At 57.0% G+C, this 14,938-nt stretch overlaps 6 protein-coding genes across 6 annotated transcripts; 4 read left to right on the forward strand and 2 right to left on the reverse strand.

Moving 5' to 3' along the window:
- Positions 1–148: 148 nt before the first annotated feature.
- On the forward strand, positions 149–1,348 carry FA10DRAFT_274336 (hypothetical protein; the record flags this gene model as incomplete). The annotated part of the gene is made up of 4 exons (XM_025523214.1): positions 149–612; positions 686–791; positions 859–1,059; positions 1,148–1,348. 4 exons carry the CDS (start codon positions 149–151, stop codon positions 1,346–1,348), a joined length of 972 nt encoding a protein of 323 aa, XP_025381601.1.
- Positions 1,349–1,422: 74 nt separating this feature from the next.
- Positions 1,423–2,809, reverse strand: FA10DRAFT_264938 (hypothetical protein). The gene is made up of 8 exons (XM_025520851.1): positions 2,757–2,809; positions 2,605–2,667; positions 2,491–2,527; positions 2,361–2,422; positions 2,231–2,299; positions 2,049–2,161; positions 1,842–1,987; positions 1,423–1,768 (listed from the first exon to the last, which is right to left on the reverse strand). The coding sequence occupies exons 3-8, from the start codon at positions 2,501–2,503 to the stop codon at positions 1,758–1,760; spliced, it is 414 nt and encodes a 137-aa protein (XP_025381602.1). The 5' UTR covers positions 2,504–2,527; positions 2,605–2,667; positions 2,757–2,809; the 3' UTR covers positions 1,423–1,757.
- Positions 2,810–3,162: 353 nt separating this feature from the next.
- Positions 3,163–5,836, forward strand: FA10DRAFT_226766 (AAA-domain-containing protein; the record flags this gene model as incomplete). Its single annotated transcript, XM_025518700.1, has 3 exons — positions 3,163–3,587; positions 3,662–5,681; positions 5,759–5,836. 3 exons carry the CDS (start codon positions 3,163–3,165, stop codon positions 5,834–5,836), a joined length of 2,523 nt encoding a protein of 840 aa, XP_025381603.1.
- Positions 5,837–6,445: 609 nt separating this feature from the next.
- On the forward strand, positions 6,446–9,060 carry FA10DRAFT_264940 (hypothetical protein). Its single transcript, XM_025520852.1, has 3 exons — positions 6,446–7,717; positions 7,786–7,813; positions 7,881–9,060. Exons 1-3 carry the CDS (start codon positions 6,603–6,605, stop codon positions 8,850–8,852), a joined length of 2,115 nt encoding a protein of 704 aa, XP_025381604.1. The 5' UTR covers positions 6,446–6,602; the 3' UTR covers positions 8,853–9,060.
- Positions 9,061–9,575: 515 nt separating this feature from the next.
- On the forward strand, positions 9,576–10,553 carry FA10DRAFT_264941 (hypothetical protein). Its single transcript, XM_025520853.1, has one exon. It carries the CDS (start codon positions 9,654–9,656, stop codon positions 10,074–10,076), a length of 423 nt encoding a protein of 140 aa, XP_025381605.1. The 5' UTR covers positions 9,576–9,653; the 3' UTR covers positions 10,077–10,553.
- A 125-nt stretch (positions 10,554–10,678) lies between these two features.
- FA10DRAFT_299687 (hypothetical protein) lies at positions 10,679–14,229 on the reverse strand (the record flags this gene model as incomplete). The annotated part of the gene is made up of 2 exons (XM_025524752.1): positions 10,679–14,124; positions 14,202–14,229. 2 exons carry the CDS (start codon positions 14,227–14,229, stop codon positions 10,679–10,681), a joined length of 3,474 nt encoding a protein of 1,157 aa, XP_025381606.1.
- Positions 14,230–14,938: the final 709 nt, after the last annotated feature.

Genomic DNA, 14,938 nt, shown 5'->3' on the forward strand with positions numbered 1-14,938 from the left:
AAAAAAAAACTTTTTTTTTTTTTGAAATTTGAACACCGGTGTGGAAGCAGGCAAAGACAGACGAGCCTCGGCCGACAGAGGGAGAGGGTTACGCTGTCGAATATCACGGATGCCCGTGCATTCGCGAGGACTGACAGCATCTACAACCATGGACAGCGACGATTCAGTCACGTTTGAGATTCAGTCGCTCTTCTACCAGGGCGCATATCGGTCGTGCGTCGATGTCGTCTCGCAGAATACGTCTGGGTCCCCTTCAGACCCGACGACGCTGACGAGGCTCCTGTACGGAGCGCGGTCGCAGCTGGCCCTCAACCAGCCTGACGCGGCTCTAGCCCTGCTCCCCAGCAGTGACATCCCCGACTCAGACTCGCCAGCAGCCGCGGCCGTGCGTGCGCTCTCGAGGTTCGTCAAGGCGCAGAACAAGGGCGACCAGTCTGGGTCCGACGAAGAGCTGCACCAGCTCAACGAGCTTCTCGACCAAGCCGTCTTGGGCGATGCCAACGGGCAAACAATTAGGATATGCGTCGCAACGGCCATGATGCGCGATGACGACCCGGTGGGTGCCCTTGAGACCCTCGGCATGGGCACGGCAAGCAGCAAGGAGATCGAAAGGTGTGTCCTTTTTCCATGGCAGCCCGTGTGTTTTCCAGCGCTGACTGCCGCCGCACCGACTCTCACCACACAGTGTCGCGCTCGGCGTCCACATTCTGCTCTCCATCAACCGGCCCGATCTGGCACAAAAGGAGTACACGGCGGCTCGAACATGGGCCGATGATGCGCTCCTCATCCAGGTTCGTTCCCGCATACGTGCCCCCTTTCGTCTTTCCTGTACTGACTCTCGCTTCACGGATTTTCCAGCTCATCGAAGCCTACATTGGCCTCTACTCAGGCGGGCGTCCCGCGCAACAGGCATACTACGTCTACGACGAGCTCGCACAGAACCCAGCGCAGGCTGGGAAGCCGAGCAGCGTGGGCGTCCTGACGGGCAAAGCTGTCGCCCACATGGTTGCTGGCAACCGGGCCGAGGCGGAAAAGGTTTTGGCAGAGGCCGCCGAGCTGGTGAGACACCCCAATTGGAGCTTTGTCAACCGTCTCTCTTCCTCCCAGCGAGCTCACTGACGGTCGCTATTCTTTTACCATCTTATAGGATCCAGACAACGCAGACGTCGTGGCCAACCAGGCCGTCCTGGCAGAGTACGGTGCAAAGGCACCGGGTAGTACAGAGTACCTCGAAAAGCTCAAGTCGCTGGCACCAAGGCATCCGCTCGTGCGTGAGCTCAAGGAGAAGGATCTGGCATTTGAAGAGGCGCTTCAAAAGCACCAAGAGGCTTTGAGTGGTGCCGCGTAGATGTTGCTCTTCTCGACTCAAAGGAATGTGATCTCATCTCCCCATGCTGGGGTTGTCGTGGGCAAAGGGGCATGCATGACTGGAGCCAGAGAAGCACGGCGGGAGCGAGAAGACAACTGTGATATCTTGTGTGACAAAATAGTAAATAAAAAGGGCGAAGAAGAGGACAAAACGACAAAAGTATTCAAGGGGCGAGGAGAGGCCTTCGGACTTCCCTTTCCCCCCCTTCTATGATGAGACTGCTCTCCCTCGTCTCTTTCTCTCTCTTTCCATTCAGGACGCCAACGCACTTCCAGTCTTGCTCTTTCTTCCGTGCACGCAGCTCCAGTCTTTTTTTTTTCTTCCTCCTCCCATCGACACTTCTCCTTCGCCTCGAAGCTTAGGACGAGATCATGGGCCGCTGTCTCCTTCACTCTGTTTCTGTCCGAAAGCACTTCTGGTCAGCGTCCCGTCCAGGGCGGCAATAGGGCGCACGAGAACATGAATCACTCACCCGCGATGAGGGCAAGGATCATCCGGTAGAGGTAGTAGAAGAAGCTGATGAGGTAGAAACCGAGCTTGTAGAAGCATTCCTTCTTATGTTGCGACAGTGTCCGGAAGATTTCTGTCGCATCGAGCATGTGATTCTTGTTCATGACTCTGCAAGTTCGCGCACGCGTCAGTCAAGAGCGAGGGAGCGCAGGAAAGGAGTGCCACTCACTTGTTGACGTTGAAGGCGACAAGGGGCGCGTTGAGGATGAAGGCCAGCCATTGACCGCTCAAGAGGAAAAAGACGGTGAGTACGGCGTGCGCGGCCATTTCGGGAAGCGTGAACTGGCGACGGGAGAGTGGTTAGAAAGGGCATGGAGGTCTGCGGAAGAAGAAGCGCTGAAAGAGACACACCTGGTTGAGCTTGTTGCAGAGGTCGATTGGGTTGATGTAGTCGCACTCAAGATCCGAGAACATGATGATCTGCAAAGCATACATGGTCAGCATCAAACAGCGATCCGAAGAGATAGAGATCGAGACGTACGTAGAAGACCATGGTGAAGAGAAGTGCTGCCGAGAGCAGCACTGCAAAGAGGAACAGCCATCCTGTCAAGCAGTAAACATGGACCAAGTCAGCATCAGAGCCAGCTGCGATCCGAACGATCGAGACGCACCCTCTCCCGACATGTTGTTGATTTATCCGTTTCTAGTCTGCTGCGCACGATCACCAGAGACAAGCCTGTCAGCGCTAAGGGCCAAATATGCTCCCGACGCTTTGCCGCACCCACTGTTGAATAAAAGAGAGTGACAGGGGCAAATGTATAGAGAGAGAGAGCAAGTCGTTTCGTTTGCTGATGAGGAAGAAGAAGAAGAAGGGAGAAGAAATGCGACGAATTAGTGCTGCATCCTTTCAAGCTGACTTTGACGAAACACCATTCACCTTTGCGGCAGCTCCACAGCCAAGTGTATGAGGGTTGAGACAGCAAACGTCAGCTGCGTGCGTCTGTAGTTGGAGAGACCCTTCCGCTTGGTGAATGTCGCAAGATTGGTGGTTCGACGACCAAAATCGACGAGAAGGTCTCGTCTCGCGCTCGCTCTGGCCACGCGTTCTAGCCTATCTGCAGCTAATTCGGACCTGGGCTCCGGCCGAAATTAGGTCTGCCAGGCAGACAAATACGCACAGGGCTCAGCGTACACTACACGACCGTGCGTCCTTCGTTGACTGTTGAGCTGGTTGCTTAGCTCTCTCTTCACTCTTCACACCTTTCAACAGCCACGTCTGGATAACACCGTTTCTCCCCGCAATAATACTTGCCAGAGCACTCGCAGGCGAGCCGAACTAGAGAATGGCGGGCTTTTTGCGCGGTGGCGGCGGCGGCGGTGGTGGCGACCGGTCAGCATATGGCAGCAACCCCTACGCGAGCAGTGGAGGAGCTGGAGGAGCTGGGGGAGCAGGCTACCGATCGACGGGTGGCAGCGGCGGCGCAGGCTACGGCGCCCGACCCAGTGGAGGGGCCAGCTACGGCGGTGGTGGGGGAGCAGGCTATGGTGCTAGTCCAACACCTCGCTCCAGCCACTCAGGCCGAGTGCCAGTCAGCTATGGCGACGAAAAGGCACCGCCACCGCCGCCAGCGCACTCCTCCTCGCAAGGACATCTTGTTGTCAAGTGCCCGGATCAGCTGGTATTGTCCAATTGCATCGTCGTCAATCAACAAGAATGGGGTAACACCCAGTACATTCTCATCGACGGCCGTTACGTCTTCACTGCACTGTGAGTCTCTACCCAGATGATTGTCCAAGCTATCCAATGTGTTGAGTGACCATCAATTGCCCTGGTTCATCCAGTCCGGATACGACGCAGTCAATACAAGCAGGCACGATTGGCACTGCGCTGTTGCAGAGACAATGGGCTGGACTCAGCGCTCAAGGGCACACCGTTCGCGCCGAGGTTTTCGACCCTTACTCGTCCGGTCAGGCCATCTATCTGGCTGGACTCGACGTCGAGCTCTCATTTCTTCGAAAAGGTACCGAGGTTGACGAGCAATTCGACGCCGACGAGATGGCTCGAAACTTTTTGAGGGCATTTGACTCGCATATCTTCACAAAGGGACAGCTGCTCGTCTTCGAGTTCCACGGCCAGAACCTCAAGGCTGTCATCAATGGCGTCTCTGTTGTCGAAGCCGACCAGGTGCGCGGTGCAGGCAAGGGAGCACCCCCACCTCCGCCCTCGCACGCTGGCCAGAACCGGGGCATTCTCATCTCACAGACGCAGATCAACTTCTTCAAAGCACCCGATAGCACGCTTCGCATCAAGGCAAGCGGCAAGCGGGCCCGTCCGAACGCGATCCTGCAGCCAAACTTCAAGTTTGAGGACATGGGCATCGGTGGCCTTGATGACGAGTTCAGTGCCATCTTTCGACGTGCATTCGCCTCTCGCATCTTCCCGCCCGAACTCGTCGAGAAACTGGGTATTCAACACGTCAAGGGTATTCTCCTCTACGGCCCTCCAGGCACGGGAAAGACGCTGATGGCCCGGCAAATTGGCAAGATGCTCAATGCCCGCGAGCCAAAGATTGTCAATGGTCCCGAGATCCTCAACAAGTTTGTCGGTGCCAGCGAGGAGAATGTGCGAAAGCTCTTCGCCGACGCCGAAAAAGAATACAAGGAAAAGGGCGACGAATCAGGCCTGCACATCATCATCTTTGACGAGCTTGATGCCATCTGCAAGCAGCGTGGCTCCACCGGTGGCGGCACGGGTGTGGGCGACTCGGTGGTAAATCAGCTGCTGTCCAAGATGGATGGTGTGGACCAGCTCAACAACATTCTCCTGATTGGTATGACGAACCGTCTCGACATGATCGACGAGGCTCTTCTCCGACCTGGTCGTCTAGAGGTACACATGGAGATCAACCTCCCAGATGAAAAGGGTCGACGACAGATCATTTCGATCCAGACGTCCAAGATGCGATCCAATGGCGTCATGGATGACGATGTGGACCTCGAAGAGGTAGCTGCACTGACCAAGAACTTTAGCGGCGCCGAAATCGCCGGTCTGGTCAAGAGTGCGACGAGTTTTGCCTTCAATCGACACGTCAAGGTTGGTACCATGGCGGGCATCTCGGACGACATTGATAGCATGCGCGTCAATCGCGATGACTTCATGAACGCACTCGACGAGGTCCAGCCCGCGTTTGGCGTGTCGGAAGAAGAGCTGCAGCAAGTCGTTGCCAATGGCATCATGCACTACGCGCCTCACATCGACGGCATTCTGCGCGACGGCGAGCTGCGCGTCGAGCAGGTGCGCACAAGCACGAGAACGCCCCTCGTCACCGCCCTCCTCCACGGTCCTCCTGGCTCGGGCAAGACGGCGCTGGCTGCGACGATTGCCATTGCCTCGCAGTTTCCCTTCATCAAGCTCATCTCGCCGGAGAACATGGTGGGCATGGCCGAGGGGCAGAAGATTGCCTACCTCAACAAGGTCTTCAACGACTCGTACAAGAGTCCGTTGAGCATCATCGTCGTCGACAATATCGAAAAGATTGTCGAATGGGTGCCTATCGGTCCCAGGTTCAGCAACCCGGTGCTGCAGGCGCTGAGCGTGCTGTTTGGCAAGCGGCCACCAAAAGACAGACGGCTCCTCATCCTCGCCACGACGTCGAACAAGCCCATGCTGACCGACATGGAGATCTCCGACACGTTCTTGGCAGACATCCGGGTGCCTTCAATCACGTCGCTTCGAAGCGTCGATCACGTTCTTCGGCAGGTGCATCTCTTTTCGTCGGAGGAAGAACATGCGAGGTGCATGGGCCTGCTTCAAAGCGCAGGTCTGGGCGAAGAGAGCCGGCTCAACATCGGTATCAAGAAGGTGAGTCTGTTCCACGCTGGCATGCTGCCCATGACTCGACGACACAAGCTCACGCAAAGGACTGCTTGCCAATCTAGCTTCTGTCGGAGATCGAAATGGCTCGGCTTGATGACGATCCTGCCGACAAGCTCACGGCTGCGCTCAACTTTATGTGAACATAGACGGACTTTTTATTTCAAATCTCTTATCAATGCCTGGGCCATTTCCTTTGGCACCTTCAGATGGGCAGATGAGGTGCAGTCAAACTCACGCACGTTCACTCGGGTGCAAGTGCTCTGATTCGGTGTTGCGGAAGTATTTTCTGGGCCGATGGCACTAGCTATGTGTCAAGAGCTGCGATCTCGGGTTCCACGCTTTAGAATGTTTCTCAATGGCTACGTAGAGCAATTTTGGCCGGACTTCATCGTCTCTCCGACCAAGCTTTAATTAATTTTCCTAGCCAAATCCTGGCTGGCCTCCCTCTCCCCCTCCCCCTTCCCTCTGCCCTCGGTTCTTCATGCTTATTCGCAACCTTTTCGGCAGCCTTGAAAGGAGTAAGTCCGACAACTTCCGGCGAGGGTGCGCCCCTCTCAAGCTCATTCCACGTCCACTCATTTCACGTCCATTTCTCTTGCGGCGGGGAGGAGGAGGTGGAGGAGAGGGAGTTTAGGAGTAGCCTGTTCTACGAATCGGGTCGCGCCTCGGCCCAAGATTTTGCTGGAGTGCGAATCGTCGACGCGGGTTCTCCGTGTCTTTTGGCCACGAAAAGCGCGCGTGCGTGTCCTAAAAATCCAATTTCCACACAGATAAATGGCAAGCAAGGAGACACGCCGAGGGGGGTTTTAGGACTCGCCCAACCTCGCACTACCTGTCCCATTTGTCAGCCCCACTCTGCGACCACGGCAACCATCAGCTTGCAACGGTCGCGTGAGACGCGCTGGGATGAACGACAAGCCTGGCAATGGCAGCATCGGGCTGCGAGGAGTGGTGCGCCAGCTGTCGCTGCGCCGAGGTCGGAATGTAAGCCAGGACGCCCCGTCGCCCAAACAAGCGTCAAGAATCGTGTCAAGAGATAAGTCCACTACTACAACGACGGGCAATGCAGGCGGCTTGGCCAGGAGCTTTTCGGCGTCGTCTTCGACGACTTCAATCGAGAGATCTGTTCCTGATGATGACGACAGGATCGCAGATGCGTTGGCATTCCAGCCAAAGCTTCGAGCCCACCCCAGGAGGGGTTCGAGGTCGCGCCGTGTCGAGTCCGTCTGGGGTCCGCCGCCTGCTTCTCAAGAAGTAGGGGCCATGAATATGTTTGGCGTCGATTTGGAGCCTCAAGCTTCGCGGAAGGGCTCGTCCACGCTCGAGCAGCCTGTAGCCCGGACAAAGAATCCATTTGCAGAAGTGTTCGACCCTTTACCGCCGAGCGCAGCGCCCCTGGGCCCAAAGGGGCGACCCAAGCTCAATGCAAGACACTCGAGCTCTTCTGGCGTTCCAGGGAGACCCTCGAGCCGCGAACGAATCTTTGGCGGGCTTTTTGGTTCTGTCTCCACTGCTTCGAAGAAGAAGCCTTCCATCTACGGCGAGCCGGCCAGGCGAAGCTTCGATTCTATCTGCACATCAACAGCAGAATCCCTCGACGAGCCTATAATGCCAAAAGGCAGCGTCAATGTCCGACGCTCGTCGACGCTCCGAACCGACCGAGACATGGGTCACTTCAAGTCCCGATCCGAGCAACGAACAGTGTCGAGTACAACACGTGCGAAACCTTCGCTTGACCTCACCCGATCCCCACCGCTGCCCTCGTCGCCCTTCAATGGCTATTGGGCACCGCCGAAGCTCGACGACGATGTAGAAGAGCTGAGCAGTATGACGCTCTCATCTCCTATTCTGGCGTCCAACGACGATTTGGAGTTTGCGGGCGAAGCGAAAGGTGATGGCGAGGGCGAGTGGGCGCTGATGCAAAATGTCAAGGACCATATGCGTGCGAAGCGGGAACTGATGGGCCATGGCCCCTTTTGGGCTGTTCAGAGAGGATGGAAGAAGGGCGTCTTCAGTAGCCAGTGAGTGTTCATCCCTGGAAGCATGAGAGAAAAACAGAGAGTCTTATGTCAAACTTTCATCACGGCAGCGCCGAAGCTGATCGCCAGATCCGAGATGTGAGTCAAAGACGATAGCTGCCTATTCGGCTTACATGAACGAGGCCTGACATCACCATGACCCCAGTTTCCCGGTCCTCTGATGAGAAAATTTGACGATTTTGACGAGGCCACGGCGTTTGTCAAGGCCACCCAGCCAGTCATCAGACCCGAGACGCCCGATGAGGACGAAAGCACCGGAAGACGCTTCATCGGCCCGCTGAGCAGGAATTCATCGCTCAGAAGGCCAAATGGTGCCCAAGGCGACAATGGGATCCCTAGGACGTTTTCGCCCCCTTCAGGGTTGAAAACGTTGCCAGCTAATGCATCGATCGCGAAAAATGTCAAGAGTAGCAACAATCCATTTTGGTCGGATGGCAATCACATTGCCAGCCCGGCTAGCCGCGGGGCAGACTCACTCTCCAAACCGACCACATCGACACCGCTGACGCTGGCGCCCACTCGGGCGATGACGCTGATGCCCGTGTCAGATCTCGAGTCGTCTTTGTCATTCTATCGACAGGTCTTAGGCTTCGTACAAGTTGGAGACTCTTCTGTTCAAGGCCAGGTCGTCGTTGCGCCGTCCAACTCTTCCAGCGTCTGCATCGCGTTGAGAAGCCTAAGGAATTTGAAATACCCACCACAGACTCTCGGCAGCAATTCTCTCTCGAGCTCGGTACCGCAGACTCCACCTTCTACAAAGTTCCAGTCTCCCAGCCAGAGGTCGAAACAGCCTCCTCCGCCTGTGCCCCCTCTGCCCAGCTCCTTCGAGCCGAGGTTGACATCCTCGTCTTCGTCCGAGGACTTGTCGTCGCAGACAAGCTTCAACTCAACCTCAACCCCAATTGAATGTCGTAAGCGTTCTGGCACGTCTACCTCACACGACTCCACATTTTTCTCTTCCGACATCAAAACGCCGCCGACCGCCTCCTGCGTGCTACTGGAATGCGAGCAGGACATGCAAGCTCTGCGTCGAGGATTGTTGAGTCGCCTTGCCGACCCGACACTGGCCATTAAGTGGCCCCGTGCCTTCGTTTCCGAAGCTACATCAGTGAGTTAGATGGCCGGATTCCTTTCCTTGCTGCCGACTGATCTTTGTGTTCGCTCTACTCTACACTAGGACGAAGAAACCTTCCTGATAGACCCCGACGGCCATGTAATTGTGTTCTCCCCCTCTCCCTCCTTCTCATCCTCGTCGAAACAGCAGCATCGAGGATGATTGTGTAGTATCATAAGTCTGTACTCTAGGATTCCCGCAAGCCCATTGCACCATCCAACTTGTGTCGAGTCATTGTACAGTACAGTACAGTACAATCTCGAGTGTTCTGGACGTTGTGCGCGTTTCTCGAGGTGGCTCTACGCGCAGCACTAGCACTAAATTTTCAGGAACGCGATTACTGCGCCGCGTAGCATCGACCACTCCCGACTCAGCGGGATCCCCCTGCGTCGAGTGGGCAAAGGGTAGCTAGGATGGCCTCCCGATCGATAACATTTTTCCCGGCGGGCATGGTGACGTTTATCTTGGCGCGGTACGCTATCTACTGCAGCGATGACTCAGCTCGACTAGGAGAGCCCAGAAATGGCGTCGAATGAGGCCCGGAGTGGCGCCCCTCCCTTGACTGTCTACACTACTTGTATGTCTTTTCGCCAAGTAGCCGTCATGCGGGGATCCCGTCGTGCAGAATCCATTCTTCCTTTTGCGCAGCAGCCCCTTCTCCCGAATCTTCTTCCCTTTAGATATGGCTGAAGAGCTTATAAGGTGCTTTCCATCGACTCACTCCTCTTTTTTCTCACTACTCTTCAAGTGAACATTCTTCCCTCTTTGAAAGACAACAACACCAAATCGACAAATAATCTCACGATGATGCTTGGCCTCAGATCAACATTCTTTGCCTCATCGGCCCCTGCCTCTATTTCTGAAGCTGTGCCTGCTACCAAGGCATCTGCCCCTATCCCGTCGTCTTCGTCGCCTTCATCTTCGTCAAAGAGGGCGGAATCGAAGCCAAAGAAGGCAGACGACATGTACGGCCGCGACTTTAGCGTCTCGAATGAAGTCGCCGACATGCTGGCTGGACGCCTCCGCGCCGGTGGTCTCTCCGTCGGCGGCGAGCCGCTCCGCTCGAGCGGGCGCGGCAAGCTGCAGGCCAAGTCGAGGACACCCTCGCCCAAGCAGCAGTCTCCACCCAAGGGTGACGTCGCCGCCGAGGACGATGACGAGAAGACACTCTACTCGGAATCCACCACGAGCAGGAAGGGCCTTCTCGGAAAGTTCTCCAAGGGCTAGGCGAGGCAAAGTCTGAAACTCTTCATTTTTGATGGATGACAACAATCATCAGCATTCATATGCGTAGGAGCGACGGTCAGACCGCTCGCCTCAGCCAGCCCTCGGCGCAAAGATGAGCTTTTCGTTCGCGGAGCTTTCGACTCGACTATCAGTTCACGACTGCTGCATTAAAGTTTGCGTGCGCAAAGGAACCCTCACCATCACAGCAGGTCGTGAACTCCGCTCTGGATATATTCTTGCTTGTAGGCATCGTCATGCCTCGTTTGAACGTCCAGCCCCCTTTTTACTATTCCCCCCACCACTTCGTCTCCTTTCTCGAAATTTTCCCTTCTGTCCTCCTTCTCCTTGCTCGGGCAATACTATCGTCCCCCCTGGCGAGAAGCGCTGAATGTATTGACATTTTCATTAAGATGAGAAGGAAGTGAGGACAGATAAGAACAGATTCGAGAAATACAGCCACATCCACAGAGCAAGGTTCTTCTTCAATCTTCTCTTTATGTGCACGACCTCTAAGGATCTAAAAGAAGTTGCCGGCTTGCTGATATTGTATGAGAGCCTAGAAACCTGCCAGGAAGGAATGTCGGGTCCAAAAAAGGGTGGGCTCAGATTGCCATCGTGCCGTCCGCGTCTCGTTCGTCCAGATCATCGTGGAAACCCAGGTTATTCGGCTGGAGGATGCTGCCAAACAGTGGAGAGTGCAGTGGCACGCCAAAGACAGACGATGGCAGATTCTGATGCTGCTGGCCAGAGGCAGATGACGAGGACGAAGCAGAAGTGGAGAGTTGCGACTGCGAGTGCTGCTGTTGTTGCTGCTGGTGTCGCTGCTGCTCCTCTTCGCGAGGGCCGAGGATGGGGGACTGCTTCTTGCTGGTCGTCGGTACAAGGATCGGAGTGCTCCTTGGCCCCGACGTTGATGCGACCTCGGCACCTGGAACTATCGATGCAGTTGTATTGGGAGCCGGTGAGTGGCGCGGAGAGGCGTCAGTGATACTCAAGCGGGGGAGTGCCGTTGCGGGGGAGTCGGTCGGATTTAGAGGGTCTCCCCTCGGCAATTGCGGCGTAGAAGGTGCAGCAGGCGAGTCTATTCCGGGTGTCGAGCCGACAGTACGGAGGGCCATCCGTCTCCTCGCTTTCCGTTCGCGTTTCTCTCGCCGAGTCATGACTCGCCGCGTACCTTCGGTTTGCGCGGAGCCGCCCTGTTGTACCATCGGTTGCGGCTGCGACGACTGTCCTCCATTGACATTTCGCCACTGATTCTCCACTTGCCCTCCTCCTCGGACGGGCCACAGGATAGGCGAGACGAAGAAAGCGTCTCTTCTCGCCGCTCTCTCTGAAGCTTGCGCTGCCTCTCCACCACCATTGGCGAGCATTTCGTCAAGCTTGCTGCCACTTCCCAGCATCCGGGGAGCCGTGCCCAGATGGATGAGATCGGCCTGACTACCATGCCCACGGAATGGCGAGTGCTCCTGCTGCCTTCGTGCCGACCCAGAGCGTCCCATTGCATGAGCTCGACCCGGGCCGCTGCCCTGCCCGGCGCCACCGCTTCCGGCACCGTTGCTGCCTCCACCCCGAGTCAAGAGGAAAGTGCCCAAGGGCTGATGGGGCCCGGACGAAGCACCTTGGCCGTCTCTGAATGCGCCCATCGGAATCTTGTGCCACCTCGCAAATGCGTTGAGATTCAGACCAGACGAAGATCCGTTGCTCTTTTCGCTCGCCCGTCTTGACGCGCGTAGCATCGGGCTCTTACTGGACTTGGAGCCGTTCGGGGACGTGCCCATGACGTCATCGCCAGTGGGCGACGAAGACAAGCCTGCTCGAAGTAGCATATCGGCGTCCAGCACATCGTCGAGCTCCATGGGGTCAATCTGCGGAGGCTCGGGCGATGAACGACCCTCGCTGGCCTCTTCGGCGCCCGTGAGGCTCTCCTGAGCCGTGCCTGAGCCCGAGAGCTGGCTGAATCGACGCGGTCGCTTAGACGACCCTGGAGTGCTTGTCGAAGGGTGTCTCTTGCGCGTAGCCAGCCCACGCTTCTGGGTGCCGTGCCGGTTCGCAAACGGTGAAGGTGCCTGTTTCGATCCATCAATGACGGCACGATGGATCGACTTGGATGAGGTTGGCATGAAGGATCCCATGGGAGGCTTGGTAGCGAGCCGCTTGTCGGGCGTCACAGGCGCAATATCGATAGCTGACGAGGTGGATGCCGAGAGCTGCTGGCCGGTAAGGTCTTTTTCGGCGGATGGTGTCGAGGCAACACTGGCTCCTGTGGCATCATCTTCTTCCTGGATACCAGCGACGAGCCTGGCAACGTCATCAGGTGACAAGCCGAGGGTCTTTGCTGCAGCTCTCAAGGTCCCCTCGGGATCGCGGGCAAGATCTTCGGTCGAAATGGAGAAGTCGAGCTCTTCGATGGTGTTGAGCTCGGGCTGCTGCTGCTGCTGCTGCTGCTGCTGTTGAGAAGGCAGCATCGACGATGAAGCAGCGCTCGTCTCTCTCGATCGTTCATTTCGAGGAGACAGCCTTCGCGATCGAGCAGCCAAGGCGCGAGCCCTCCGTGCGTTGCGCCCACCGTGGGGAGCCACTGATCCAACGAGGAGCCTGGGAAAGGGCATGTCGTCTTCGGGCAGCTCGTCCGTCGTGTCGCCCTCGTCAGAGTCCGAGACGGGTGCGTGAACGCCACTGCGGCGCCATTGGGACCAGTGTAGACCTTCGTTTGCGAGACCATCCATGTCTTCGTCGGTATCGTCCTCGTCGCTGTCATCGACGAACTCAAACTCGCCGTCCGATCCAAAGACGGCCTCACCGTCACCGGCACGCGCGTAGATCAATCGACCGTCGAGATCCTCGATGACGAGCAGAGGAACGTCAGGGTTCGCCCCGGCGCCATTGGCGCTGAGCACGGCCGCGGCTGCAGCGGCGTCGATCTCCTGTCCAGGCGCAAACTGCGTGCCGGCCCCTGCGGCCAGGGCGTCTTGGGCCAGAAAGGGAGCGCTGAGGAGACCACCTTCCAAGTCGCTGATGTCGGTCTCGTCGTCATCTTCGAGATCGTCATCGTCCGTCGTCAGCTCGTCATCGTCATCGCGCGGCTCGAGAATGATGCTGTTGTTTTCCGCGTCGGTTGCATCGCTGTCGTTGGCCTCAGAGCCAAAGAAGTCGGTGAAGGACGGCTCAGACGAGGAGTGGAAGGCTTCTTGAGGCTCAAAGAGGTCATCTTCGAATCCATCAATGCCCAGCTGGTGCAGGGTCTCGGGCGATAGTGAGCCCGAGCCTGCTCGAGTGCGATCGTGGTCCTCTTCATCCTCCTCTTCCTCCTCGTTGGCCACGCTATGCGCGAAGGGTGACGATCGCCTACCCCTGTTGCCACTGCTGCGCCCGCTGCCGGAGCCAGAACCATCCTGGCCGGCTCGGATGCGCGCCATGGCCCTGGCCTGCTTCCTCGCTGCATCCTCAATGATGTATCGTTCCTCTTCCTCCGTGTCCCCCTCGCCCTCACCCTCGGAGGCTGCTGAGCCCAAGAGCGACTCGCCGTCTCCAGCCTCGTGGAGCTTGGCAGCCATGGTTGACTCGGACTCGGAAGCCGAATCCAGGGTCCCTTCAGGAGCAGGTGGCTCTGACAGGTCCGACGAGTCGGAGTCGTCCAGGTCGTACGTTGCCTTGCGCACCGAGGCCTTGCGCTCCTCCTTGCGCCGTTCTGGCTTGCGCCTTGATGTCATTGTGGGTGTCGTCGACGAGGATGATGGTGCTCTCACTGCGCCTGTGGATGGCTTCTTGCGTTGACTTGCTCCAGGTCTCATTTTACTGTAGGAAGAGGACCGGGAGATGTACGGTTGTCGTTGCAGACGGTGGTGATCGTCTACTTCGTCGTCCTCGTCTTCGGTTTGGTCACTGCCGTCGAGGAGAATGGCAGTGGAGAGAGCGCTGCCCCGCGAGGCGGCCGCACGGGGAGCGTTGGGGCCGGAAAGGCGTCTGGTGGGCGAGGGTGTGGTCGACGTCTTCTTCAGCTTTGGGTTGAGAATGGGACTGGGGGAATGCGTCTGCCGGCCGGAGCGGGCTGCCGGGTGGGGTTAGATAGAAGCGATGTGAGCAGAGGGCAGCACATAGACAGAAGCGTGGGCGAGTGCTACTCACCTAAATCTCTGGTTCCTAGCCTCGACATAGGTATGGCGATGGGCACCGAGGCAGTGATTGATGTGGTGGCAGCCCCCTCCAAATTTCTTTTAGAGGGCTATGATCGAGTGGTGTTCTGTGCGATGGTAGAGTAGCGTCGGCCGGCAGGCGTCTTTGGCTTCGATGTGCTTTCTGCTTCTCCGAGCGATGGGATTGGTAAAAGGAAGAGGGAACAAGTGTGCTGGTTGTTGTTCGACGGGATGAAGCATGTTCTGTCGCGCGAAGAGATATCTTTGGCTCGTCTGGCGTCGCACGATTGGCCAGCCTCAGCACAACGAAATCGGAGAGGTTGATGGACAGAAGGAAGCATGGACTCACAAAAGCCAGAGAGCGAGACAAGAGGAAGCTTGCACCAGCAACCAGAATAGGTGGTGCGGCTTTCTCGCCTACAGAGCAGAGGTGTTAAGCGAGTCCGTGCCGAGAGCGACGGGAAACGATCAGCAGTTGCTTGTCGAGCTAGTCGAGGCTTGAGTGAAAAGCCGTTTGGTGAGAGGAGTGCTGAGATGGGGTTGTTATCTGTCGCAATCAGGGATCGAGGCTGACCGGATGACTGGCGTAGCTGGGTTGCTGAGCAATGGCGACGATGCTGTCTACGTGATGGTCCACTACTACTCTAGGGTGGACGCAAGGCCAGGCAGGCCTTCTTCCAAAAAATTTCAGAGGCCATGGCCAAAAATTCACACTGGTGAGATGCCTAG

The sequence above is a fragment of the Acaromyces ingoldii genome (genome assembly GCF_003144295.1).
Source record: "Acaromyces ingoldii strain MCA 4198 unplaced genomic scaffold FA10scaffold_1, whole genome shotgun sequence".
In the NCBI taxonomy this organism is placed as follows: Eukaryota; Fungi; Basidiomycota; class Exobasidiomycetes; order Exobasidiales; family Cryptobasidiaceae; genus Acaromyces; species Acaromyces ingoldii.

Coding starts and splice junctions, on each gene's coding strand:
- FA10DRAFT_264938 (XM_025520851.1), bottom strand. Junction 2,162..2,230: donor TCTGCAACAAGCTCAACCAG/GTGTGTCTCTTT, acceptor TCCCGTCGCCAG/TTCACGCTTCCCGAAATGGC. Junction 1,988..2,048: donor GTCGCCTTCAACGTCAACAA/GTGAGTGGCACT, acceptor GCGAACTTGCAG/AGTCATGAACAAGAATCACA.
- FA10DRAFT_264940 (XM_025520852.1), top strand. CDS start 6,603: ATGAACGACAAGCCTGGCAATGGCAGCATCGGGCTGCGAGGAGTGGTG. Junction 7,718..7,785: donor AAGGGCGTCTTCAGTAGCCA/GTGAGTGTTCAT, acceptor TCATCACGGCAG/CGCCGAAGCTGATCGCCAGA. Junction 7,814..7,880: donor CTGATCGCCAGATCCGAGAT/GTGAGTCAAAGA, acceptor CCATGACCCCAG/TTTCCCGGTCCTCTGATGAG.
- FA10DRAFT_264941 (XM_025520853.1), top strand. CDS start 9,654: ATGATGCTTGGCCTCAGATCAACATTCTTTGCCTCATCGGCCCCTGCC.